The sequence below is a fragment of the Populus euphratica genome, unplaced genomic scaffold (assembly GCF_000495115.2).
Source record: "Populus euphratica unplaced genomic scaffold, PopEup_1.0 scaffold11.1, whole genome shotgun sequence".
Lineage (NCBI taxonomy): Eukaryota > Viridiplantae > Streptophyta > Magnoliopsida > Malpighiales > Salicaceae > Populus > Populus euphratica.
The window spans coordinates 49,874-77,718 of NW_011499878.1; the positions used below are offsets into that span (position 1 = coordinate 49,874).

Here is a 27,845-nt window from a genome sequence, read left to right on the forward strand (position 1 = left end):
TAAATGGGTCAAATTAATTTTATTTGAGATTTAATTGGTGAAAAATTAAGTTTGGGAGCCTAATTTGGGCTTAATTGAGAAGATTATAATTTTAAAAGACCAAACTTAATTTTTAACAAGTTAATTGATTGAAATTAGAGGGCAAATTGCAAGAAAATTGAAGTTTTTGGGTCAATTAGGGGTTAAATTGATAATATTCGCACCTAAGGACCAATCTGCAAAAGGTGCCAAACTATAGGGGTTCAATTAACAAAAATTAGGGGGAAATTAAAAAAATTGAAAGTTTAAAAATCAATTAGAAGTTAAATTGCATACAACCGAGATCAAGAGCCAAAGTGCAAAAAACGCATAAATTTAAGGTTCCAATTGAAGTTCCGTACAGGCTAAATTGCACCACATCAAAGATTCAGGGTTAATTATGAGTGTAATTACCCAAATTAAAAACTAGAAGACTAGATTAAACTTTGACAAAACCCTTAATTTAACCTTAACATGCATTATTTTGATGATTTTTTTTTTAAAAAGGAGATAATTAGACAACGCGTCGTCTGGTTGCTATTCATTGTCTTTTTCTTTTACTCGAAAAATATTGCTCATGTTACCTACTTTACAGGTGCATTTAATGAATTTAACGTCCATCAAATTTGACAAATCTTACACACAAATAGAAAATTATTTCATGGTCAATGAAAATAATGTCCTGTTAAATGGACGTGTTGAAAGATTATTTCCTAGTAAATAAAAATAATATCCCATTAAAATGGATATATTGGTTGAACTATTTCCTTTTCTTTCTTACCTCAACTTCATATATAATGTACTAATTAATGGACAACTGGAGAAAGTCATATCCTGGTTAATAAATAAGATATCTCATAAAGGATTGACAAAAATAAAATTTAGATCAAATGTTTAAGTTAATTTTTGTAGTGAAAATATTAATATTATGTTTTATATCTTTTGTATATTACAGAATTTAAAAATATCTAAATTATTCTTTTACTAGATATATAATCAAGAATAATATCCTTACTTTAACTGGTAATATAGTTTTGTTGTATTTATTTTGAATACATTTGTGTCCTAAGAAATTAATGTTATTTTAAATAAATTAATTTTAAATACTGTATATTAAATCATACAATTTTTTACTATATAAAAAATTAACAATATACAAGCACTGTAGCTTCTCCACGCCTTTTAATATTACTTATATATAATAATAATAATTAATATTATAATGGTAATTATATTATAATATATATATATATATATATTCATTTTTTTGGTTTTTTTTGTTTTTATGTCTTTATGAGTTTTTTTTAGTTTTTTTAATTATTTTTTTAATTTAATTTAGTTTGTTAATGTTAATTTTTTTTCTATTTAATTATCAGACTTTCATAACACATATCGCAAGGTTGACAGGTTAACCCGTCAATTAACCCGTTAATCTTTTTTTCTATTTAGTTATCAAATTTTTATGACATGAATTTAAGGTTTGATGGGTTAATCTGATTTGAAGGATTAATCCAGTTAATTCAATTTTTTTTTGCATTAGTTTTTTTCTTTGTGGGGAAAGTATTGTAGCTTCCTCACATCTTTTAATCATACTTATATATAATAATAATAATTATTATTATTATGAAAATTATATATATATATATATATATATATTCGTTTTCATTTTTTTTTGTTTTGCCTTTATGGGTTTTTTTCTTTTTTCTTTGTTTTTTTTCCTTTTAATAATTTTTTTGCTTAATTTAGTTTGTTGATAAATCCTGAGTTTGATGGGTTAACATGATTTGACAAGTTAACCCGAAATTTTATTTTTTTTGCTTTTTTTTAATTAATTTCTTTATTTAGTTTAGTTTGTTAATGTTAAATTTCTTTCTATTTAATTAACAAACTTTCATGACACGTATCTCAAACTTGACAGGTTAACTCAGTTAATCATGGGCTAACCCGTCAATTTTTTTTTTCTATTTAGTTATCAAACTTTCATGACACGAATCTAAGGTTTGGCAAATTAATCTGGTTTGAAGGATCAACCAAGTTAATTCAGATTTTTTTTCTTTTTCTTCGTTAGTTTTTTTTCTTCTTGTTGTTTTTTTTGTTTTTTTAATTAATCTATTTAATTATGATGCTTTTATGACACGACGTTACAGCTAGACCCACATCCAAGGCTCTTGGGTCCAGCGTTGCAACCAGACTCACTTAAACTTGAGTCATGTAAGTTTAATATTATTATAAATATTACTCTTAGGTCAAGCGTTGTAGTTAGACCAAAGACTCTTGGATATATCTTTGTAGAAATACACAACACTCTTGGATCTTAGCATTTTTTGATATTTTTTTATGCAAGGAAAAAAAATAACCTGTGGCGTATGCTTTTGTTTTGTTTTTTTTCTTTTTTAAGTTTTTTTAATGTGAACTGCACAATGCAATCCACAGTGAAAAAATTAATGCCTTTAGTTTTTTTTTGTTTTGTAATTATTCTTTTAATTTAGTTTCTTAATATTAAATTTTTTATGTTTAATTATTAAACTTTCATGACACGGATCCCAAGTTTAACCGATTAACCCGATTGATTCAGATTATTTTTTTTCTCATTACTTTTGTTCTTTCTATTTCATCTTTTGATATTGTATGCAGTACACGGTGAAAAGGCTGATGCCTTTAGTTTTTTTTATATATATATCTTTCACTCGGGACTGTATAGTACAATTCACAGTGAAAAGGTTGATGCTTTTTTTTTTAATTAACTTTTTTATCTAGTTTGCTGATGTTAATTTTTTTTCTATTTAATCATTAGACTTTCATGACGTGAATCCCAAATTTGACAGCTTAACCCAATTAATTTATATTTTTTTCTTTTTCTTTATTAGTTTTTTTCTTCATGTTGTTTTTTTTGTTTTGTTCTTTTTAATTAATTTATTTAAATATCATACTTTTATGACATAACTTTACGGTCAAACTAATATCCAAAACTATTGGATTTAATATTGCAGCTAGACCCATTTAAATTTGAGTTTTTCAAATTTAATATTATTATAAATATTACTCTTGGATCTGGTGTTGAAGTTAAATCTAAAACTTTTAAATATAATTTTAAAAAAACCTAATATTTTTATATTTTAACTTTTTTTAATAATATTTTATTTAAAAAATTAATCCGCTGCAGGTCATTTAACTAGTATAACACTGTAGGAAACATAAAAATAGATGTATTTAGTAAAGTTGTACTATTTATTTATACTAAAATGTATTCGTAATTATTATTTATAGGTTTTATTTTGAATTAATAATTTGATATTAAAAATATAAAAAAATATGTAGAATTTTTTTTAAAATATCTACTTAAAAAAATAATTAACTCTTTTAAATAACTTTTTTTCGGGATTTTACAGCAATCACATCTTTAATTAAAAATGAAAAAAATAGAAACTGAAGAGAAAAAATAAGAGAAGAAGAAGAGACTCGACAAGATCGCTTAATTGACGCAAGATCCCAACCAAGCCAGTAACAGCAACACCATCGAGCACAGCTTTTGAATCTCCTTCATTGTTTGCTTCCCTATAAAGTTCACCATGTCCTAACCCATACTCATTTCTCACTTCAAACCGAACCAGATGTATTCTTTTTTGTTTTTGGTTCTTCTTTACTCTTTTTATCTCTCTTAAAAAAGAGATTCCTCTCTATCTAAGACTGAAATAACAGCAGCATTAGTATCAGCAATACATTCAAAATTCAATGAATGAATAAATGAAAAGATAATAGCAATTTATTATTTCTACTGAAATCGTTAAAACGATCCTGGAACCATATTTTTACATGATTTCATCTAATCTTAATAATTGCACCTGATTTTAACTTGATTTGATTTATTTGCGAGTTTTTAGAACAATTTCATATATTAACCCGTAAAATCATACCATTTTACGAGTAAAATCGTGTCCCTGGTAATATGCAGTCTGTACCAAAACATGGTGGAATCCGAGGATGAGATTCTGATGGAACCGGATCCGGAAACGAGGAAGCCACATTTGCCGTTGGGCGTTGAGCGCTAGGCGATGGCAAATCTTGTTCGTCCAAATACAAGTCATCACTTCTTCTAAACGCAGCGTGTAAGAGAACAACAGCAGCTCCAATCAAGAGCGAAACCAAGACATTTAACCATACGTGTGTGAAAATCAAAGCAACAAGAGTAGTGACACCGAGCAAACCAAGCACCACACGATCATCAATCGTGCGGTGGAAAATCACCAATGGCTGGTCACGAAAGAAGTAAAGGTAAAACCAGGCGACGAAGACGATTAAGAAGACAATCATTGAGAGAGGGTGCCATAAGAGACTTAAGAAGAGGATAGAGAGGATTATCATTGTGTAATTAACGCGAAAGTAGGAGAGGTTCCGTTTTATGCGGATTGTGGTATCGCCGAGGGACAATGGGTGCGCGAAGGAGGAGAATTCAATTATTTCGCGCCATGGGCGGCGAGTGGCGAAGATGGTGGATGTCATATTGGTGGCGCGTGTGAGGATGGTCGACGAGGTGCGGTGGTTGGGAGGGAACCGTACGAAGCTTGAGATGGAAAAGTCACTGAGAAAGATGAGAGGAGAGATCGGTTCGCTGTTACAGAGTGAGTGAGTGGCGGTTTTTTGGATCTCTATAAAGAAGGCATTTCCTTTTTTAATGGCTAGATATTTGTCGGGAAAGAGCGCAGAGAGCAGAGGCTTGTGAAGACGACGCCGTTTCGCTTCTCTTGCGAGTTGTGGGGGTAGAGAAAAGGGTAGGCCGGCGAGGAATGAGGGTGTAAATTGGGGCCATTAATGAAGAGATGTTATAGACATTTAGAGAGAGAGGCTCGACTGAATAATTAATGTCCACGTTGTCACGTTAAGCATCGCATATTGTCTTTTATTTTTATTTTTAATTTGAAAACAGTTTTTAAGAAATAGAAAATAATAGTATAATAAAGTAACAGCTGGACATAAAAATAAAAAATAAATTTATCATGGCAAGTGAAAATTTTGCAAATAGTTTTTTTATCAAAAAATAAAAATAAAGCAACAGTACAAAAATTGTCCCAAATTTTACAATTTGATACAAAAGGCATAATGCTCATCTACCATTAAAGAGGAAAATCGAATCATGAGAGATTTAATAATAATAATAATAATAATTATAATTATAAGCTAATAGCTTGCAGACCAGAAGAAGAATAAGGATTTGGTGAGAGAGAGAGGAATTTTTTTTTCCTTGGCAAGAGGGTTAGAATATGTGCGAGTTTGCGTTTAAATAACGATTTAGAAACACAGAGAAAACTATATTATATAAAAAATTATTTTTTTAATTTTAAATCATTTTAATATATTTATAAAAATGTTATTTAAATATATTTTTAAATAAAAAAAATGACTGCACTTCCATCTCCGGCCTTAACAAGGACATCCAGTGCCACTAATGTAGCTGGTGGGCCTTATGGGGAAGATTGGAGAGAGGGAGAAGCACCTACTCTTCACGAGTAACGTGTTCATGAAGCCTCAGCGAGCTCGGCATGCTCTTATCTACTTTGTATGGAAAGCAAGAAACATGAAGATCTTGATGATGGAGTGCGATCACTTAGGCGGTGATCGTTCTCTGGAAGCTCAGGTTACGAGGTTCTTCGCAGTGCAAAGATGGAACTTCTCTTACTGGCATTCAGATATATCGTTTCCATTACCAACATTTTGTTGATTGCATTATGTAAAAGCTCTTGTAGCAGGGCCAACACCTCCTGAGTTAATTTCCCTATGATAATGCTTGTAAACAGGGAAATTCAAAGTCCCCAAAGAAGATAATGAAGTGCTGTAAGGTCAGCGAACATTCCTCATTTCCTTGTGATAATGCTTGTAAACAGCCTGCAGAGAAAAAGGGAATGCAGCCATTTGAATGGCCGTGTTATTGCCCCAAAAAGCCACCTGCTGAAAAAAAGCAATAGATCAGTAACCTCAGGTCCTCAGAATCCATCAAGAATCAGATAAACAGATGGTGAAGAAAGCAAAAACTAGAAACCCCATTATTTTTTTACGGAACAAGCAATGCATTTGAGCATTCCTCCCATCCCATCTCCACGAAGAGGCAATCAATAGTGGTATATGGAGTTCTGGGCCCATACGCCTTTTCTTTTCCACTTAACCGAACGGGTTGCCGCCTTACAAAAACGACCTCGTTTTCACGTGAAGGGTGTCCGGTCCCATCCATTTTTTTTCTGCTCGCATGGCAAAATTCAATTGGCTCGTAAGCCGGACCTTAAAATAATACTATTGTAAGTTAAAAAAACCCCATCCCTAAAAACCCAGCAAAGTCTCCCTGCCCTCTGCTTCACCTAAGCTTTGTTGACGGGCAGTTCCTGATCCGTTGAAAATCAAGTAATTCTCTCTTGGTTTCTTACCTTCTCAACGCAATGGTTTACATGGCTTCATGGGACGAGTTCGTTGATCGATCCGTACAGTTGTTCCGTGCCGATCCTGATTCTGTAAGCTACATTTTTCTCTTCGTTTCTTTTTTTTTTTGGCTAATTAGCTGCTGTTTGGTTGCCTGGAGAATTAAAAGTAAAGAAAAACAAATTCGGATTCTTATTTCATGTTTTCTCTTTGGCTTGAAACACATCATGGGTGTAATTCGAAGGAGACACTTTTGTCTTCGAATTTTCCGATCAAAGTGAACCCGATGATCGAATGATTGATTCTACTTTCTTCTTTTCTTTTTTTTTCGAAAATTATACCGAATTTTTTTCTTCGTGCTATTTTATATTGCTAATATTTTTTATTTTTTTTGGTTTATCTTGTGCAATTGAACTGGGTGGGGTTGTAGACTCGGTATGTCATGAAGTACAGACACTGTGATGGCAAGTTGGTTCTCAAGGTCACTGACAACAAAGAGGTAGCGATCGATTTCATTTTAAGCCTTTTCTGTTCCGTTAGACACATGTGATTGAATCTGTGCTTAGATTTTATATGGGTTTGCCATATATATATATAATGCTGCCATGTTTATTATTCTGTGATGAATGCTGTGCATTTGAGTTTAGGTTATATAAGAATCAGATTCTTATTGTTTTGCGAGGAGTTGTGTATGGTTTAGAATGCAATTTTGTGAAACTAGAGGGATATTGGTCTAAGCTGTGTCAGAACAATGGGTGCTTTCTGGTGTTTAAATTCGAATGTGATTTTGATGTTATATTGTTTGATGAATCAGATTGGATTTCGGAGGTTGTTACTATGTTTGTTGGATTAGGTTGCCCCAGTTAGTTTGAGATTGAGATTTAATTGAGGTGAGTTCATGGCTGCCTTGATGATGACTGGTTTGCTTTATCAAATGTTTGGATCAATAATTCTCTTGTGAGAATGGATAATGCAATAGGGTTCATATCTGTTTTACCATAAATTAAACAGTAGTCTGTTTGACTTTGCAGCCTTTTCTATGATTTTGATGTACATATAGCTGTTTTGCTACGAAACATATAGCTGTTTTTCTACGAAACAGTTACTCACTGATTACTTGTAGAAGAAATTATTGTGTGTACAGATATGGTAGTCACTTACACAACCAGCATGCCCTGCAGAAAGGTAACCAGAAACCATGGGATTTCATGTTTGTCTAGCATTCCTTCTCCTTTGATGCACGTGCATTCTTATTCACATTCGGCATCCTTTCCTCACTACTCTGACTCCCCTTCTGGCCTTCCCCAACCCTCAACAGTTTGTGTGGGCGCGTGTGTGCATGAGCACGTTTGTGAATGAGTTAGGGAGAGAGACAGAGAGGGATGGTGGGTGGGAGGATGAACAAAAGATGATAAGGAATTTAGCAATGCTTCTGCGTGTTAGATTCTCATTTCCCCGGAATGTTTATTTCCTGAATTCAAATGCTTGTGTCCTGTTGAAAATCAACTCCAAACGTTTGTTGCCTTCATGCACAATTTATAGCTCTTGGAAACATGTTGATAACAAGCAGCTTTCGCTATTCATATGCCATGATATCTGAATTCTATTTATTCTTTTCAGTAATGCCTCTATGTTCATGTTTGTGCTATTTTGCCAGTGTCTTAAGTTCAAGACAGACCAGGCACAGGATGCTAAGAAGATGGAGAAGCTAAACAACCTATTTTTTACTTTGATGTCTCGGGGCCCTGATGGTACAATCAATCTCTGAATGTCCTTTGTTTCCAACTTCCACTGTGATTTGTATATATTATAGTTTAAAATCCAGTTCTTTTCTGATAGAATCTAATGGGTCTTGATGTGTCCAGGCTGTGCTCGTTTCTGATGTTTTTCTTATAGTTTAAAATCCAGTTCTTTTCGTCCAGGCTGTGCTCGTTTCTGATGTTTTTTCTCTTGATGCAGCGGATCTGTCGGAAGTTACAGGGAAAGAACAGACAGAAGCACAGCCAGGGAAGAAAGGGAGGGGAAGGAAACAATAACCTAGCTATTGGTAATCAAATAGGACTTGGACATATTTTACATTACTTGTCGATGAATTAATCGAATTTTTGGAGCTATGTGCCTCTTTGCTCGTACAGTTGGATAACTGGGAAAATTGCTGTTCGCTTTGATTCCATTTATCCTGGGCAATGATTTTTCCTAAAATCCCGGTTTCTTGATATTTCACTGCAACTGATTACGGGTGATATTTGTTTGATTATGCTTCCCTCAATCAATTTCTTTTGCACTTTGAAAAAAGATGATATTAAACTCCATCAATGGTTGTTGATGGCGGTCCGTGACAAAGTAAGCCTGGTATATTTATTGAACACAACTATTATAAGCGGATTATGATCAGGCGGTCAATCAGTGAGTGCCTGGTTGTAGAGCAGATACTTGAAAGAGAAACAGGGACTGGCTATTGCTGTTTAGGAACAAATATAAAAACCAGCACTGCCGTTGCCCAACACGCAGGGCATCCCATGTTATTCAAGGCACGAGTGCATATTAGGACACTAGCAGCAACGGGCATAGGTTTGAACCCTTTATATGTTTCTTCTTGTTCTTCACAACAAGGCAGGACTCAAATCAAAATGCAGTCATTGATGCTTCTGTATCATCATCTGCCGTCGAATACATGTTGGATTTAAAGGCTCAGAGTCTGTTTAGGGCAGCGTGCATTCTGAATTATCGATTATTCTTAGGCCATTGCTCGCTTAGCCCGTGCATGAATTCCCGGTGTCATGTCCACAGTTGAAAATGGTACATAAGGAAGCGTGTGAGTTGAGGACCACCATTTTTGAAGTGCAGATGTCGTGTTTGACCTGCCGCAAACGTACAGGACAGGGCCGAGCATGTATTATCGAGTGGGAGACGATTTTATCCCTCTCACATTTCGGCCATGTGAGATCTCTCAGTTTTTACTGTTAAACAAAATTCAGTGTTTTAAAATGGTAAATAAATAAGTCATTTATACTGAAATAAAAGATTTACATGAAAATCTTACCTTCACATGTATTCCAATGCCTGACATAGAAATATAAATTAGTAAGTTTTGCATTGCGATCAGCGATTGAACATGCTCTACACAGATTGATTTTCAGCTGAAGGAAAGAATACTTATTATTAGGTTAAAATATTTTTGCAGAGCTCCTTCCAGTCGCAACACCATCAGGAAAAGAAAGGAAAAGGACCCAGGGGCCCCCATGTATCATGGCCGTACCGCCAGCGAGTTTAAAGTGTCTCCTTTATCTTCATATCCCAATGCATGTTGTACTTTTTTTTTTGCTGTTGGCCCGATAAATATATTAAAAATTTATTTAAAAGAATGTTTATCTGAAAAATAATTTATTAAAATTATTTAAAAATTATATGTTTTTGTTATTAAAAAAATTGATCAATTAAAAATATTTTTTAGTTAAAAAAATTTAATTTGATTTTTAGAAAAATATTTTTTTTATTTTAGACGGAAAATAATTTCTAAAAATTATAAAAATTTTAAAATATCATATTATTTGTTGAAAAATTACAAAAATTTTAAAATATCATATTATTTATTAATTATATCAAATTTAATCCTCAAATTCTTAATTAATATATATTTTTTTATTTTTTTTATTTTATTCATTAGAATTTGATTTTTATATTAACTTTGGTCTTTATTTTTTTATTATTATTTGTTTTTTTATATTTTTTAATTGAAATTTTTTATTTATCAAATTTAATTTTTATTCTTTTAATTTTTATTTTTTTTAAAATAATTTATAGAATTATAATTATAATTATAATTATTTTGATTTTATCATCTTTTGATTTTTTGATTTATTAGATTTAATCTTCATTATTTTTATTATTATTTATTTTATTTAAAATAATTTATAAAATTAGATTTTTTTTCAATTTCATTTTTATTCAACTTTTTAATTTGGAAAATGTGTTATTTACTATTTTAATAAATTTAAAAAAAACAAAATATTAATAAGTTATTTTCCATTTTATTTTTATAATATAATTAAACATTAAAAAATATTTTTTAACTTATTTAATATAATTAAACATTGAAAAGTTTTTTTTAACTTATTTTTTATATTATTATCAAATATTAAAAAATAATTTATTTTTTTAATAAAACTGCTAATTTCCGGTAAATAAACTGGGGAAGAGGTAAACACGACATATTGAACATCTGTCACCGACCTATTCAGTGCAGAACTCTACTGAGAGCAGACCACAGAGGCCATAGAGTCATCACTCTTTCCCTGCTCTGCTCTCCTCGAGCATTTTTTCCAGCCCCTCACATCAGTCCCATGCTCTTCTCCTCCTATATTTACTGACTTCAGTGTCTTAAGATTTCCTATATCGATATAGGACTTGTCTTTGCAAGTAAAGATGGAGTCACCCCCATTAACTCACCAGACCAGTTATCCTATTTTAAGTAGTGGCCAGGTCGCTTAAGCCAAGTTTTATCGTCAATCTCTTAACCAATGGTCAAGTCAAATCACTTCATAAACTTAAGATGCAGTTGTGTTCGAAATTTCCATGACTTCTATCATTCTTGATTTGGAGTGTTTCGAAAGAAAGAATCAAGAGAAATGCCCTTCCAGGGATTCCTGAACTATGCTATCAATAATAGCAAGAGAACAAGGGGAGAATGCTGTTATATATATTATATTACTAGCATGTCTGCTTTCGAGCCTATAAAGCAGATTTCCAGCTGTTTGCTAAGACGAGAAAAAGAGGAGAGTTGGGGCAAGAATATGCTGCATATTTGCATATAGTGTGAGTAAAAGGCGAGCAAATTCACCATTCAGTAGCACTACAAAAGGGGACCACGATGATAGAATCATCATCAGCTCCAGTCATTCATACGTTTGTGTGTGGCAAAATGCTATAAAAGATCCCATGCTTTCATAGCCTTGCCTTTTGGAATAAAGATAAAGCTCTCTCTCGTTTCGTTCTGGAAATAAACTGTTGATAAAGTATAAATTCCTCGAATCCAAATTGCATAATTCTGCATTAATGCCTATATACCCCAGTTGTCTTAACATATAGTAGTTATTCAGCAACCTTAGTCGAGAGAGCATAGAGTTCCGTTCTGCCTTTATTCCCTCTTATGCTGTCTCTTGGACAGTAAATAATAAACAACTCGAGGATGAAATGTTGCTGGGTAGAAAATGTTAATCTATTAAAAATGTAAAATGAATTTGTTAGTCAATAGATGATAATATTATGGTTTTATGAACAGGTCTGGAATATAAATCTCCTCTCATAATTTAAAAAATAATAACTCCAGGAGGATACGTACGAGGTCTTTGATCATCCTGCTGTTGCTGGTTCATTTAATTCCAAAAACGATGTTTATATGACCTCAGAAAACCCTTTACAGTTGAATAAAAACCCGAAAAAAGCAACTAGCGAACAAGTTTCATCGGCAGTCGAGTCTAGGACCGTGTCGTTTTGTGATGAGGGCATCATGGGCAACGCCTGAGTTCAGGGGGAGCAAAAGTTGTTTCGCCTCCATTCCAGCGCCTTCCAAGGCCATGTCAGCCTCGTTAGAAGTAGGGATGGCAATGGCAACAGCCAACAGTACACCGGAAAAACAAAATCGATGAATAGAATAGTTTTGTATTGGTTACTGTTTTTTAATAATATAAATTAGATTATTAAATAGAATAGAATAGTTTTGTAATTTTATTTAAAAGTATGAATTTTTGGATTTTAATAAATTTTTAATATAATATCAAAAATTTAATAATAAAACAATCATGAGTTTAAACCTTCAAACTTTAATTTTTTTAATTAAAATCTAATTAATATAATATATTATGTATCTATTCATATTTTTATTTATTAAAAATATTTTAAAAAATAATATAAATTATGCACACTTCAAGTTTCAAAAGAGTTGTATAATTTTTTGCATTCTATTATTATTATTATTATTATTATTATTATTATTATTATTATTGGAGAATATATAAATGTTAGGTTTTGTTATAAATCTTGAACATAAAATCAACAATAAATTAAAAAAATAATAATTAAAAAAAAACAATATATATCCACTACCCCTGTTAAATTGGGTTCTATCAATCAATAACAAAACGGGGCGAATAATTTTATGATCTGTTCTTACAGAACTCAATTATAATCGCAATCTATCTGTTGATTAAAAAAAATGATGAAGATGGCTCCACATTAAATCAATGTAATTAATATTAACGGTCCAAAGAGGGGAAGAGAAATCGAAGAAAGAGAAGCATGCAGTACGAAGTCAACGGAGATGGGTCCCACCGGGCCCCACTCCTGTCAGTCACCGAACAGAACACCCCTAATTCGGGTCCCCCCGGCGCAGAATAGCAGCAAGAAAAGGCGATGCAGCCATGGGAGTTTATTTTTTCGGGCAGTCAAGAGGACACCTCGGGGTACGTGTCAGAGTTTTAGGGATAGATTCACAGACGTGTCAAGATCCGGTTGGCTAAACATTTTCTTACAGCGGCTGTATAGGATGCTCTTTCCGTCTTGGAGCCTGAGTGGAGGTTGTTTCAGGGCCCCACAAATGGCGGACATATCGATAAGCCGAGCAGATAGAGGAGTGAAAAAAATAGTTGAAAGCGAAGTGAAAAACGAGTAGCTGGTTGGGTTTTGGCCTTTGGTTGACAAGTCAGTCAGCAGTCACTCACCTTGCTGGCAGGGCTCGTGTTGGGTTTTTTCTTTCTTTACACACACGCGCGCACGCACGCACTCTGTTTTCCTCATGCTAAAAATTTGTTTTTATTGAAAAGTTAGATTTTGGATTAGTCTTTGCTGTTCCCAGCAAATTTTCTTCTAGCCTGTTCGTTTTTTATATTAAAAGAATTTTAAAAATTAATTTTTTATTTTTATATTGTTTTGACATGATACTATCAAGAATAAATTTAAAAAATAAAAAATATATTATTTTAATATATTTAAAAAGAATGCTTTAAAAAATCATCATATACACAACATGAAGCATCCTCCATTAAAAAACAACGCAAATCTTGACATAAATTTTTGCTTACATGTTGAGTGGTAGGTCCGAAGAAGCGACCTCGTGAGACTTTTAACTTTGTTTTATGTCACTAAATTAGCCATTTTTAATTAGAAAAAAAAAAAGTATGTGAAGATACAAAAGTGTGCAACACATCTGCATCTGTAGCTTTTGATTAAAAAATTAATAAAAATCCAAAAATATATACGAGTTTCGTTCATGGATAATATCGAAAAAGGACCATCTAATCATAGTGGTATTAGTGAGAATACAAAAGCTGGTGAAAATTGCTAGCTAAGAAGACTCCAATATCACGAATCTACAATTACATTCAGCTTATCAAGAAATAACGTCTTGCGAGTATTTTTTTTAAAAAAAATACTATCATATTTTTTAAATATTTAGCATTACTTGCTAAATTATACATTTGCTAACATCTTAGGCCGTTTATTTATAGAAAAATAGTTTTTTTATAAAAAATAAATTTCAGAAAGGTAAATTATTTTTTTATATTTGACAGTGTAATGAAAAATAAATTAAAAAATATTTTTCAGTATTTAGTTATGTCATGAAAAGTGAGTTAAAAAATAATTTATTAATATTTTATTTTTTTCAAGTTTATTGAAATAATTAGAACTAAATCTTACAAATTAAAAAGTTGAATGAGAATAAAATTTTTAAAAAATTATAATTCATAAATTATCTCAAATAAAATAAATAACAATCAAAATAATAAAAAAATTAAAAGAAGAAGAAATTAAAATAATAATAGTTAACATTTTATAAATTATTTCAAATAAAATAATTAAAAATCAAAAGAATAAGGATCAAATTTGATAAATAAAATTTTTTAATAAAAAAATGATAAGGAAAAAACAAATAACAATTGTAAAAATAAGGATCAAAGTTAATATAAAAATTAAATTTTAAGAGATAAAATTAAAAAATAAATATTCAAAACAAAATATATATAGCAATCAAAAGTTCGAGGATCAAAATTAATATAATTAACAAATAATATGATATTTTTAGATTTTCATAACTTTCAGAAAGTGTTTTTAGCCAGATTTTTTCAGGAAAACACTTTCTCGAAAACAAAGCCAAGTTTTTCCTTGTTTAAAACTATTTTCCGTTAACCAACTTTTCTAATGATAAACAAATACATGAAAATTTAGAAACTAATCTCCCAAAAGCTAGTTTTCAAAAAACAAATGGTCTTAAACAAAGATTTTAAATAATCTCACATGCGGTGAAAAAACCCACGTCTTTTGAGATGCCTTTCAATGAATAAATTCAACCAAGGACTTGTCTAACATGTTTGAAAGCATAGTTATAGTTATTTTTAAAGTATTTTTCATTTGGAAAAGTATGTCAATGATATTTATTTATTTTTTTAAAAAATATTTTTGAGATCAGCATATCAAAATGATTTGAAAACATAAAAAATATATTAATTAAAAATATAAATATAAATATTCCTAGAAATGCTTTTTGAATGCACTACCAAACACTCTCTAATTAGATAGATTTTGATTTTACTCTTTAAAATCACAGTCATATTGAAATGTAAAGCGGTGTTTTTTTAATGTTAATGTGAGTATTTGAAATAATTTATGTTTGACTTGATTAATTTTACAAGTCTTTTTTTTAGTATTAACATGAGTATTTGAAATAATTTGTGTCTAACTTGATTAATTTTATAAGTTTTAAAGTTAATGATCATATAAGCTGATGTGACCATCAATATTAGTAATTATAAGGCTTGACTCTAAAATCATAGATGCGATAAACTTTTTAATTCTAAATTTTTATTACTGAATCACTTAATATTATGTGATATATCTTGTATAAATATTTTATAATTAAAAATATATTTTTTATATTAATATATCAGAAGGACTAGAAAAGCTTAGAAAATATTAATTAAATAATTTTTTAAATAAAAAATATTTTAAAATATATTGATTTGTTAAACAGTATATCTTGATAAATTCACAACATGTGATCAACTATGCCAAAACATTTTGAATTTGATAATAAATTGGTAGCAAGGCCTCTTTCTGCAAGAGCTCCCAGCAAGACAAGAGAGAGAGCATACCATGCCTGGAAGTAGTAAAACTGAAGCTGAAACTGTATCGTATAATGTATGGTCTTGAATTCAATCGAAGAGAAGAACAGGGAATAAAACCAAGGTCCTGGACTGGGACCCACCTTCAAATCTGTGACAGAGACAGCAGTTTCATTTCTCAAGCCCCCCTCTCACTGTTTGCACTTTATTATTTAAATGCCTCTCTCATTTCTAGCTTATTTTCTCTCACTACGTAGAAAAAGATTAAAAGAATTTAAAAAGGGAGGAGAAAAACGAAAGTAGGAGTGATAGATTAAATTAAAGACGGGAGCTTTGTAGTCTTATGAGTTGTGTGTGAATTCTAAAGCAACAAAGGCGAAGCAAAGTCTTCTCGTTCACACCTTTCAATCTCAAAGCATGGAGGCAGAATATAGGGCTGAACACCCCATCAAGGTCTGTTTCCTTGGTGCTTTCTTTCACTCCAAATCTTGATCATTTGTCGCTCTAATGAAACAATAAATTTGCTCCTTATTTTGGGTTTCTTTCCTTCTTTCCAGACAAGTCTGTTGAATCTGAAAGATTAAGCCTTTAAGAAGTTTAATTTCTTGGAATTTACTTGCTTAAAGCTTATCCCTTTTGTGGTCTTTACTTAAGAATGACCATTCGGGTATTTGATTTTTTATTCCCTGAAGATCTAATATCGAGCTAGGTTTTTTAGACTCTTGGAGTTTATATGTTCTGGTGCTTTGGGTTATGACTGATTAAGATTGCTGGGAGTTTTTGGTTGTTTTTAACATGGAGGGGGTTGAAGAAGCTAACAGAGCAGCTGTGGAGAGCTGCCATAGAGTTATAAGTTTGTTGTCTCAGCCTCAAGATCAGGTTCAATATAGGAATATAATGGTGGAAACTGGCGAGGCTGTGTTTAGGTTCAAGAAAGTTGTTTCTCTTTTAAATACTGGTTTAGGTCATGCAAGAGTTCGGAAACTTAAGAAGTTACCGACCCCTTTATCCCAGAGCATCCTTTTAGATAACTCACTGAATAGAACAGGCTACACATCCAAAACACCTCAGTTTCTCCAGTCTAGCAGTTACCAGGAAAGCCATCCGATTCAAGAATGGGGCTCAAGTGCTAAGAATTGTCTATCTCTTGGAACCCCATCTTTGGAATTGAGTTCAGCCGGGAAAAACCCTCTTCAGCTTGGGCAACCCACTTCAGCAGCAAATTATCAGTTCCTTCAGCTTCAACAGCAGCAGCTGCACAGGCAACAGCTTCAGCAGCAGCAGCAGCAAATGAAGCAGCAAGCTGAGATGATGTTTAGAAAAAGCAACAGTGGAATTAGCTTGAAGTTTGATAGTTCTAGCTGCACACCTACAATGTCATCCACCAGATCTTTTATGTCCTCCTTGAGTATGGATGGTAGTGTGGCTAATTTGGAAGGAAGTGGATTCCATTTAATGGGGCCGGCTCGCTCCTCGGATCAGAGTTCACAGCAACACAAGAGGAAATGTTCTGGGAGGGGAGAAGATGGAAGTGTGAAATGTGGAAGCAGTGGTAGATGTCATTGCTCAAAGAAGAGGTTAGATCTGTTTGATTTCTTTGTGTCTATTTAATTATTTTACTGTTAGAAATTAACTGTTCAAAATCGTGCCTGTTTTCTCTTATGTTCACCGTAGGCTTGTTTTAACACTTTTGTTTCATTGCTTGTGTTGTGATGGGCAGGAAACATAGGGTAAAGAGGTCGATCAAGGTACCTGCTATTAGCAACAAGCTTGCTGATATCCCCCCTGATGATTATTCCTGGAGAAAGTATGGACAAAAGCCCATCAAGGGCTCTCCTCATCCCAGGTATGCTCGCTTATTCTACTTCTCAAACATGGTTTTAGTGCAAGCAATTCATACGAGTTCTCTTTGAACAGAATTGTGATTCAGTAATTTCTCTAACTTCCTGTTGAATGAACTTATGCTTTTGCTAATTTGCTGACACTCACTCTGTACATGTTTACTTAGTGCGCATGTATGATCTAAATATATGTTTCCCATCCAGATTAAGCAATGTGATGCATATTAATTGGTCAGCTGATTGTGTATGTTGTGCTCATTGCAACCTTTTGGTTATGGGATATGTGAAGTGGTCTCCGTTTAAACAGAACCAAGTACACTCTTTGTTTTCACTTCTTGAACAAAAGCCTTGAGTAAAGTTAGTGGATAGTTCGGCTTGAATTGGTAGTCAAGTAGTGTTATTTTATAAGGCATGGCTTTGGGGGGTTGCTCATGGTATGTTAGGGAAATTTGCTTTCAGTCATCCCATGATTTCGAATATTCAGTTGTGCTCATCTTATTAAGTATTCACGCTCGCCTCTTTGAGGAACCTTTTCAAACGGAGGCTTAAACCTGTGCAGGGGATATTACAAGTGTAGCAGTATGAGAGGTTGTCCTGCGAGGAAGCATGTGGAGAGGTGCTTGGAAGATCCGTCCATGCTTATTGTTACCTATGAAGGTGAACATAACCACCCGAGGATTCCAGCACAATCTGCAAACACATAAAAGCTTCATGCAATACTATCAAGGTTCTCACTGTTTAATGAAAAACTTGTCGTGATTGGCTCCTGTACATACTTAGCATGGTTCAATCCTGGGATATAGTCGGAGCAGGTTCTGTTTTTGGGCTTTGAGAAGTTGGCTTTCCAAAGCTTTTTTAGCAATTTGGCAGTTAGGTCTGGCACTGATCTAAAAAAAAATTAAATTGGGGTCTCGGATTGTAAGAACTCTTTGATGGGCAACCACAATGGCTTTAAACAGTTCAAAAGATTTGTTTCCTTTTTCTTGGGTTGTTGAAAATTGAAATGGCTCAATTGGTGTAATTTTCTTTCCGATTTGACTTTAATTTCTGATAGACTTTTCATTGCATTAATTCGAATGATTAGTGGTTGGTTTACAGTGCTTGTGGGGTTCGAAGGCAGATGATGCCTTTGTTTGCATGGACCCAGCATGACATCCTGTATTTGCCACCAGCAATGGTCATCATGTCTCGTGCAAGATACATTAGACATGCATGCAAGGAACTAACTGTGTTTCAGAATGTTAGTGTAATTCAATCTTGTTCCGGGTTCTTGAATTGTTAGTTGTATCATTTTTTATTTTCTTGTCTAGTTAGGCGTATGAAAGTGAAAAACGGGCTTGTATGAAATGAAATGCAATCAAGACTCGCAGCCAATAATCATGAAAACGCGTATTCTGGCTTAACAACACCAAAGTCTTCGGCATTTGACTAGCTTGTTTCTGTTTCTTGTCTGTGTAAATCTTGGACCTGGTTCTGGTGGCTTGAGCCTAAAGATTAGCAATCTTCAGAATCTGCGTCCGTACTTTCATCTATCCTACCAATTAATCCCGAAAACAGTGCACCGGTTACTGGATCACCTCTCCTTCCCTGCTGTGAAGGAATTTTTCAAGCAATATAAATTGCTAAAGAGAGGATTTTGCAACAAAGGCATGTGACATGCAAAGGACCGACGTGGGTTATCCTGCTACCGATCCGTCGCTATATCACTGGACCTCCACTGGCATTTATGTTGTCCTAGAATAAATTCCAAATCTTGAAAGTTACAGAGCAAAACATTCTGTCTGACCACCTGGTGGCCTCAGTAGGTAAACACTGTACTGTCATGCAACCTTATCAGCGAACATGGACCTATATACAAGTTAACTACATTAACAGGGAAAAATACATTTAAGGATTCGATTGGGTTGAGAGTCTATGATTGAGAGAGTTAGGTTCTGTAGTGGTGGGGCGTCAAGGATATCAGTCAATCAATTGCTTGTACAAGTCATCGTAGTCATGATTATCACCTGGGTTGCATAAGGTTAGACTCATGTTTCAAGACAATAGATTATGGTCGCCGGAGCATAATGCGGAGGTTTTTTCAACCTTGGAACGGAAGTAGATGTGATCTTGACCAGCTGCTGGTATTGGTCTGTTGTAGACTTGTAGTTGAGAAATGCCCTATCAGGGAAATATCCTGAATGCAATTAAATGGTGGATTAGAAAGAAGTAGCCTTTCTTGATCCTTGTTGGCACGAAGATCGTCTCCCAACCATGAACAAAATCTTCAACTTGTGATGAATTTGGTAATGCTGTCCTTTTCCAGTTTGACTATATATATATTCTCTTCTTTCTTTTCTAATTTTGGTGAGAATAGAACTTTTGTTCTGCATTTTTCTTCCCGAAGAAACCAATTGGATGATTTATTTTTAAGTAATGTTGCAGTCGTTGTTTTATAAAGTATTTTTATATAAAAATTATTTTTTTAATTTTTAAAAAAATTAATTTTAATATCAACGTATTAAAACAATAATCAGTAAAAAATATTTAAAAATAAAAATAAAAATAAAATATTTTTAAAATATAAAAATAAAAATTCAAACAGGTTAGTTGTATCTGTACGCTGAGAGTATCGTTTTTGAAGCTAGATAGGAAAAACTCTGTGCATACGTATACCTAGCCAGCTTGTGACAATTATGAGTTAAAATAGGATCCTCAGGTTAGACTAGTAGCCTGTAGACTAGACTAGTGTGGCGTTACGCAACGAGTCAAAGTCAATTTAAAAAAAAAAAAAAACATAAAATGAAATAATCCGTCTGAATTGAAATCTTAATAATATTATTAAATCTGATACAATTAGTTAATTTTAAATTTTTTTTATCTAATTATACTTGAAATTAAACGGTACATGGTTGCTTTAAGATGACCCATCTTAACTTGTCAAATTTAAAATTTGATTTTACTAAATTTAATAATTTTATTTAATTATACAATAATAAAAATAAATATCTATAAAATTAAAAATAAACCAAGCACAGACTGAAAATCGAGATTTTTATTTAAGACTGTAATAATTTTATGAAAAATAAAACAAAACTATTTATAAAGATAGATTTAAAATTAAATAAATATTAAAAATATAAAATTAAAAAGAAAAACACTATTTTTATCATTTAAGTTCAAATTCATTCCAAGTAGAGAACCCGTGACTCCGGCGAAGCCAATTCACTGCAGTTCAATAAGAGCTGCCACTGTTCTTCGTTGTCGAATCCTGAGCAGGGTGCATCCCTCGGCTCGCCCTCGCTCCTGGGCCTCTGATAGTACCTGTGTTTGTCTTCACACGTTCCAAGTCTTGTACTGAGCGAAGTCTGTCATTGATCTATTTAAAGCATAGTTTGTCTCCATGCCAAATCAAAATAATAACAATGATGAGTACGTAATTAATTAAATTGTTTAAATAATTTTAGAAAAAACGATTAAGTCAAGATTTGAATCGTGGGACCTGTGCACGTGCCACCATTGCAGGTTTGTCGTTGCGACACCTTCTGATACGGAGTGATGAATGGGCCTATGCCCATGCTTTATCATTCCGACCCGGGCCTCTCTGGTCAAATCTTCCATTTAATATATTACTCCCCTTCTTTCCGGTGAAAATGCTCGATAAATAACAGCTGGAATATAATTTTTTTGGCTGGTGATTTTATGAAAATGAATTTATAAAAAGCGAATTTTTTTGTTTAATGGTATTGTAAAAAATAAATTAAAAAATATTTATTTTTTTTTGTTTGATAGTATTGTAAAAAATAAATTAAAAAATATTTTTAAATATTTTATTTTTTCATAAAAAATAATTTATTTTTTTCAAGTTTATTAAAATAATAAGAGTCGAATTCAAGAGATAAAAAAATAAAATTAAAAAAAATCTAATTTCATGAATTATTTCATATAAAACAAATAGTAATAAAAAAATAAAAAACTAAATCTTATAAATAAAAAATTCACTTTAAAAAAATGATATAAATAAATAAATAAATGAGAACTAAAATTGATATAAAAATCAAATTTTAATTAACAAAACTAAAATAAAATTAAAAAATTAAAAACAAAAAAATTACAAGCAAAAAATTAATGATTAATTTGATATGATTAACAAATAACATTATATTTTTATTTTTTTAATTATTAAAAAGTGTATTATGACAAGAATTAAAAGAAAAATTTATGAAAATCAAGCTAACTTTTAATTTGATTTAAAAATATTTTTTATTAATCATTTTTTTTTAATAGTTAGCAAGTATAAAAAAAGCTTGGAAAGTTTTTTTTAGAAAACCGCCTTCTATAAGTAGCCCTAACACTTGCACGGCACTGTGTATTTATGCCCGGTTAACTTGTGGCCTAAAAACCTTTAAGTAGTCGACATGCTGCGTAAAAAAAATATGTTTTCTTTTTTAAATATATACTAATTTAATGAGCCCACGTGTCATGATTTTTTTGAATATAAAAAAAAATTCAAATCAAAATGAGTTATTTAGTATTATTATCAAAACCAACTTGACAAATAAATCATAAAATCTTTTGACTTGATTTTTTTTCTAACTCGAGTTTAAATTAGTAATAGTTATAGTTGTCTTGACAGATCAAATTAACAAATTCAAAAGCAATTTGGATCATTCAGTTTAAAAAAATGGTTTGTTCTTGAAATAATTCAAGATAATATATTTTTTATTATAATATTTAGATGATAATATATTGGATCAACTTGAATTTTACGATCGAACGTGATAAACCTTCAATCTATACTATAGACTCTATTAAGTCTATTTTTCAAAAAAAATATTTATTATTTAATGACATGATAACATAAATAGACACTTGTAAGATTGAGCATTAATGAAATACTGATATTTATTCAAGATCATAGTAACTTATAAAAAACAAATTAACCAGTTCAAAATTAACCATGACTCGAGTATTGAAATTGAGAGAAAAAAAAAGAAGGTAAAAAGACTTGAGTAAAAAAAGATGAATTTTAACCTAAAAAAAGGAAATGGAAAAAAAAAAAGACACTAAATCCAACTTCGTTGTCTAGCCTTGGTTTAAAATTAACTTGCATCAAAATCAACTAGATATAATCTAATTGACTTGATGAATTAAAAAAGAAAAAACCTAAATAACTGATAAAAGACGTGATTTTAATTAAGAAAAATTGAAAGATAACATTTTCTATCAATACAAAGACAATAACATATTGGATTGTCTCAGACTTCTTGATTTAACCTGACAAATTCACGATCTTAATAAGAAATTTTGTTAGATTTAATAAATTTATTTTTTAATTATTTTTTATTTAATGATACAATAATAAAAATAAACGCTTGTAAAATTGAATGTCAATTCAATAACAAGATATTTATTTGAGAACATGATAACATAAAAAAATAAACCACAATAAAAATAAAAATCAACATGGGATAAAATTAAAGGAAAAAAAAAACTAAAATTTGATAAAAAAAATAAAAAATAAATTTTAAAAGAATTCTTTTTTTAATTATTAAAAAGTGTATCATGAAAAGAATTAAAAGAAAAATTTATGAAAATTAAGCTAACTTTTAATTTGATTTAAAAATATTTTTTATTAATCATTTTTTTTTAATAGTTAGCAAGTATAAAAAAAGCTTGGAAAGTTTTTTTTAGAAAACCGCCTTCTATAAGTAGCCCTAACACTTGCACGGCACTGTGTATTTATGCCCGGTTAACTTGTGGCCTAAAAACCTTTAAGTAGTCGACATGCTGCGTAAAAAAAATATGTTTTCTTTTTTAAATATATACTAATTTAATGAGCCCACGTGTCATGATTTTTTTGAATATAAAAAAAAAATTCAAATCAAAATGAGTTATTTAGTATTATTATCAAAACTAACTTGACAAATAAATCATAAAATCTTTTGACTTGATTTTTTTTCTAACTCGAGTTTAAATTAGTAATAGTTATAGTTGTCTTGACAGATCAAATTAACAAATTCAAAAGCAATTTGGATCATTCAGTTTAAAAAAATGGTTTGTTCTTGAAATAATTCAAGATAATATATTTTTTATTATAATATTTAGATGATAATATATTGGATCAACTTGAATTTTACGATCGAACGTGATAACCTTCAATCTATATTTGATAAACCACAATAAATTTATTTTAAAAAAAATAAACCACAATAAAGATAAAAATCAACCTGGGATAAAATTAAAGGAAAAAAAAACTAAAATTTGATAAAAAAAAATAAAAAATAAATTTTAAAAGAAACAAGAAATGTAAAGAAAACGAGTCAGCTCCTTCATTGACCATGTAAACATCACTGTTCATTTGGAACGTAAAGGAGCTGGGATCCACCTTAGTCCTTTCAGAGGAGTAGATAATAAAAACCTATTAAATTCTTAATTTAGAAAATACGCTGTCAAGAAAAAAAAGACTTAGTCTCAATTAAAATATAAATTAATATAACCAGGCAGAGAACTTGTTTGTCGCTACCTTATTTGTACGGTTTATGCTTTTTCAAATGTTTTTTATTTAATAAAATATTAATTTAATAATTTTAGATATTTTTTAACGAAAAAAAATATCTTTAAAAAACAGCCTACAGCTTTCGGGGAAAATCCACACCGTTATAATCAGGAGGGGACGTTGCAATCCAAAAGTATTTTCAACGTGGCAGTGGATTAACTTTTTCTGGGACTTGCCTGGAAAGATAACCCAGCTTAATCAAGGAAGACGTGGCATATCTTGTTTGTAAAGCGTGATAACAAATAAAGGAATCTATTTTAATATTTAAGGGTGTAACTTTACTAATTAAATTTTAAATTTATTTTTTTAAAATTAATAATTTAAATTATACAAACTTCAAAACTATTCAGAATTTATATAATTATTAAATTCAAAATTCATATAATTAACAAAAATATATACAAACCAAAAAGTTAAATAAAATAAAGACTATGATTTTATTTTTTTATGCACTATTTTTTATATAGAAATATATTAAAATAATATTTTTTATATTTTAAAAATTATTTTAGATATCAATATATTAAAATAATCTAAAAACACCTAAAAATATTAATTGAAAACAAAAAAATAAAAAATAATAATTTTAAAAAATAAAAACAATATATTAAATGACCTCTCTAGTATTTGACCACTTGACTCCCGCGTAACTACACAACAAGGGAGCTAGAATTTGGAGATAATAGTGAGCGGTCACGTTGCATTTTGAGACCGGCAAATTTCAACGGTCTAAATTTAAAGTCATGTTTACAAATTACATAAAATTTAATCTTGATTTATAATTGAATATTTTTTTTCATAAATAGTTATGATATAAGGAGTTTATTGTAACTTATTCATCATGATTTATCAAAATATATTAGTTGATCCTTGTAATATATATAAAAAATAATCATCTAATTAATATTGACTATACTTAATTTAATAGTGTAAAAAAAAAAGGAGAGTTTGTTCTTTATTCCATGGCCAGTCTTTTCATCCCATCTACCTTCTTTCTTTCTTTTTTACTTTTTCTTAAACAATATTGAAAAAAAGAAACAAATAATAGATGAATTTAAAAATATAAGTACTAAATATATATCTTCTAAAACCACGAATATTAATTAACTATTTTTACTAAGCTACAAGAATTAAGCTATAATTAGAGTTTAAGAATACAGTTGATTAAAAAAAGTATTTCATATTATTATTTTTAAATACAGTATAAAGTACAAGTTGGAATTTACATGTCAAATCAAAAGAAATTATTTTCTGTTAAATCCAAATTTTCATTTAATTTTGTATTGATTTTTTTATTTAAATTTAAATTATTTATAATTAAACACATATGAATTTTATTTGAATTGAATGTTAAAAATCAAATCCAAGAATAAAAATTACTATTTTCTAATTTAAGACTCGTTGCATTTTCTAGGAAATTTAAGAATGATAATTTCACCCGAGCAGGTGAATACCAACCTCAACTAACTCAAGTGATTTTTGCCTGTTCAGGTTGGAGGACAATAATACGTGAAGTCAAAAGTCCGATTCAGGTAAATTATGAAAATTTCTCAGTCCGACCCAAAACACTACCTCAACTGCGTCAACAAACCTTAAAATTTGATAAATTTACATTTTGTAACAAGCTATGTTGAAAAATTAGGTTTCTCCATCTACTCCAGCCGTCACCTCTCACTCATTTTTCTCCCTTCCTTTACTCTCCTCTCCAATCTTCACATCTCCGGCCAGCAGTAGACGTCGAGGACAACACAAGCAGATAGCTTGAACTAACTCTTTCGTCTAAACAGGAAGCAACTCTCTATAGATTTTTCTCTCCAAAGAGCCAAGTTATTAAGACAGAAGCCAGTGAGTGTTGCAAGCGAACAAATCTTGGTTTTCCCATGGTGGAACATGTATTCCCACCAGCAAACTTCACTCACAATGACCGTGGGGTACCTTTTGACTTCAAAATATGTAGTTGTAATTTGCCCATTTCTTTCAAGATCTATGGCTGTGCAACTTTCCAGTAATGGAGTTTTTAATTTTACAGTCTGTGCCGTTTACCAATGATTGCTTCTTTCCTTCTTTCACTTAAAGAATTAGTAAGTAAATTTTTTTTTTGTCTTGGACGCGTGCTGTTTTCTTGAGAAATGAGATTCTCGAATTCTTAATCTCTGCTAGTTATTTATTGCAGTACTCCTTGTGTTTAATTATGGGTTTGCTTTTGGAAAGGTATTCTTCTGGGTTATTATGTTAGTATAATGTCTTTGTGGATATAGATGCCTGATATCCATGGATACCGACGGATACCCGATACCTGGTCAGGTCAGGTTTGGTTACTAGCCAAACGGGTTGGGTTTCCTCTTCACTGCACTAAAGAAGGAAAAAAAAGAAACAGCAAACCAGATACCGCTACCAACAATTAAGCATAAAGACACAGATAAACTTGCTATAAAATGAAAATAATTCAAGAATTCATCACCAGAAGATTTCAGAATCCGGCAAACATGCCTCAGCTGACATGCTAGTTTTAGCCAAATAATGATGATAACATTGAAAACAGTCCCCTCAACTTGTACATAAATTTCAACCAGGAAAAAAAAAAAAAAAACTTGTACATAGACCACCGTCATCAACGCCACGTTAACACAGACTAATAACCCAAAACTGTACATGACTGGACGCATAGCATAACAAGGATTCTGCAAACTAAACATGACCAGTCAGTCAACAACTTCCTTCGCCCAACAACAGCCACAAATCACCATCTCAAGCCACTCAAAAGAGTGGTGCCGGCAAGTTCAAGTCAAACAACAGCGGCCTTTGCTTCTCTTCATTTAAAACCAAACCCACGTTTTCATTCACACTCTCGATCTTGTACCCCTGATACTCTGACCTCACCGGAGCCACCGCCGTTGGCGCAGCCACTCTTGACACCCCATCAGAAAGAAAAACCGGCGAGCACCATATCTTTAAACCACCGGCACCAACCACCGTTGTTTGCAAAAACGGCAGAGGAGCAAGATGGTCGCGGTGGAAGAAGTTCGTCCTTGCCTTTGGTCCACGGAGAGACCGAGCTGCCTCGTCATAAGCAAGTGCCGCTTCCTCGGCCGTGTCAAAAGTTCCAAGCCAACGACGCGTCTTCTTCCATGGATCCCGAATCTCAGCAGCAAATCGACCCCACGGCCTCTTCCTCACGCCTCTGAAATGGCGTTGAGGTTCGTTCTCCGCCGCTGGTGTGGAAGGAGCTGCAAGGGAGAGGGTTGTTGTGACAGTGTCGTTACGGCGGCGCCACGCGTCCCCCGCCATTGTTGTTATAGCACCGTACAACGTGAGGCTATAGGATAACGTGGTTTTTGTTTGAGGAGAAGAGAAAGTGTAAAGGTTAAAAGGTCAGGGGTCTTTTAAGGTTTGTGTGGACAATGTATATAGGGGAGGGGACAGTCTTGGTTAACCCCGACAGCTTGAGATTTGATTTATTTTTTTATCTATTTATTTATTGTTTCGTAATTAGTGTTTTTGAATTTTTTATTTTATTTTAATTAATTAGGAATTTGGGTTTTTTATTTTATTTTATTTTATTTTGTCCTTGGGAAGAATATCACTGGTACTCCCTCCTCTCCCTCGTGTTATTCGCACGTGTACATGAATTTATATTTGTAACTGTTATGGCTAGTAAAAATACATCAAAATACATACATACGTACATACATACATACATACATAAACAAAATTATAAAAAAATAACCACTAAAAAAACATTATTATAATATTTTTTAAAAATAAAATATATTTTTAAATACAGGAGTTACAAACACTCACCAATCTTCTATTCTGTTTATTCATCAACAGATGATGAACTTGCTCTTTGCATAGCAGTAGAAGAGGAAACCTACAGTTACTAGCATCTGGACTCCAGCAAAGGCAGAGAAATAATTTATGCCCTGC

At 31.6% G+C, this 27,845-nt stretch overlaps 4 protein-coding genes across 5 annotated transcripts; 2 read left to right on the plus strand and 2 right to left on the minus strand.

The window, feature by feature from the left end:
• Nucleotides 1–3,926: 3,926 nt before the first annotated feature.
• On the minus strand, nt 3,927–4,849 carry LOC105128668 (PRA1 family protein F2-like). The gene has a single exon (XM_011030437.1). It carries the CDS (start codon nt 4,516–4,518, stop codon nt 3,937–3,939), a length of 582 nt encoding a protein of 193 aa, XP_011028739.1. The 5' UTR covers nt 4,519–4,849; the 3' UTR covers nt 3,927–3,936.
• Nucleotides 4,850–6,257: 1,408 nt separating this feature from the next.
• On the plus strand, nt 6,258–8,666 carry LOC105128669 (signal recognition particle 9 kDa protein). The gene is made up of 4 exons (XM_011030438.1): nt 6,258–6,515; nt 6,854–6,922; nt 8,081–8,174; nt 8,383–8,666. The coding sequence occupies exons 1-4, from the start codon at nt 6,444–6,446 to the stop codon at nt 8,457–8,459; spliced, it is 312 nt and encodes a 103-aa protein (XP_011028740.1). The 5' UTR covers nt 6,258–6,443; the 3' UTR covers nt 8,460–8,666.
• Nucleotides 8,667–15,757: 7,091 nt separating this feature from the next.
• Nucleotides 15,758–18,687, plus strand: LOC105128670 (probable WRKY transcription factor 21). Of its 2 annotated transcripts, XM_011030442.1 has the most exons (4): nt 15,758–17,116; nt 17,260–17,385; nt 17,940–18,107; nt 18,479–18,687. In XM_011030442.1, exons 1-3 carry the CDS (start codon nt 16,335–16,337, stop codon nt 18,082–18,084), a joined length of 1,053 nt encoding a protein of 350 aa, XP_011028744.1. In that variant the 5' UTR covers nt 15,758–16,334; the 3' UTR covers nt 18,085–18,107; nt 18,479–18,687. The 2 variants fall into 2 exon arrangements, with proteins under 2 accessions (XP_011028744.1, XP_011028741.1); XM_011030439.1 differs by lacking the exon at nt 18,479–18,687 and having other exon boundaries at nt 17,940–18,475.
• A 7,682-nt stretch (nt 18,688–26,369) lies between these two features.
• LOC105128671 (ethylene-responsive transcription factor 1-like) lies at nt 26,370–27,334 on the minus strand. The gene has a single exon (XM_011030443.1). The coding sequence runs from the start codon at nt 27,204–27,206 to the stop codon at nt 26,676–26,678; it is 531 nt and encodes a 176-aa protein (XP_011028745.1). The 5' UTR covers nt 27,207–27,334; the 3' UTR covers nt 26,370–26,675.
• Between the last annotated feature and the right edge of the window lie 511 nt (nt 27,335–27,845).

Bases quoted from the DNA above. Each gene is read 5' to 3' on its own strand.
- LOC105128669 (XM_011030438.1), top strand. From the start codon at position 6,444: ATGGTTTACATGGCTTCATGGGACGAGTTCGTTGATCGATCCGTACAG. The intron at 6,516-6,853 runs GTAAGCTACATT...GTGGGGTTGTAG, and splicing joins TCCGTGCCGATCCTGATTCT to ACTCGGTATGTCATGAAGTA. The intron at 6,923-8,080 runs GTAGCGATCGAT...CTATTTTGCCAG, and splicing joins AGGTCACTGACAACAAAGAG to TGTCTTAAGTTCAAGACAGA.
- LOC105128670 (XM_011030442.1), top strand. From the start codon at position 16,335: ATGGAGGGGGTTGAAGAAGCTAACAGAGCAGCTGTGGAGAGCTGCCAT. The intron at 17,117-17,259 runs GTTAGATCTGTT...TGTGATGGGCAG, and splicing joins TGTCATTGCTCAAAGAAGAG to GAAACATAGGGTAAAGAGGT. The intron at 17,386-17,939 runs GTATGCTCGCTT...AAACCTGTGCAG, and splicing joins AAGGGCTCTCCTCATCCCAG to GGGATATTACAAGTGTAGCA.
- LOC105128671 (XM_011030443.1), bottom strand. From the start codon at position 27,206: ATGGCGGGGGACGCGTGGCGCCGCCGTAACGACACTGTCACAACAACC.
- LOC105128668 (XM_011030437.1), bottom strand. From the start codon at position 4,518: ATGACATCCACCATCTTCGCCACTCGCCGCCCATGGCGCGAAATAATT.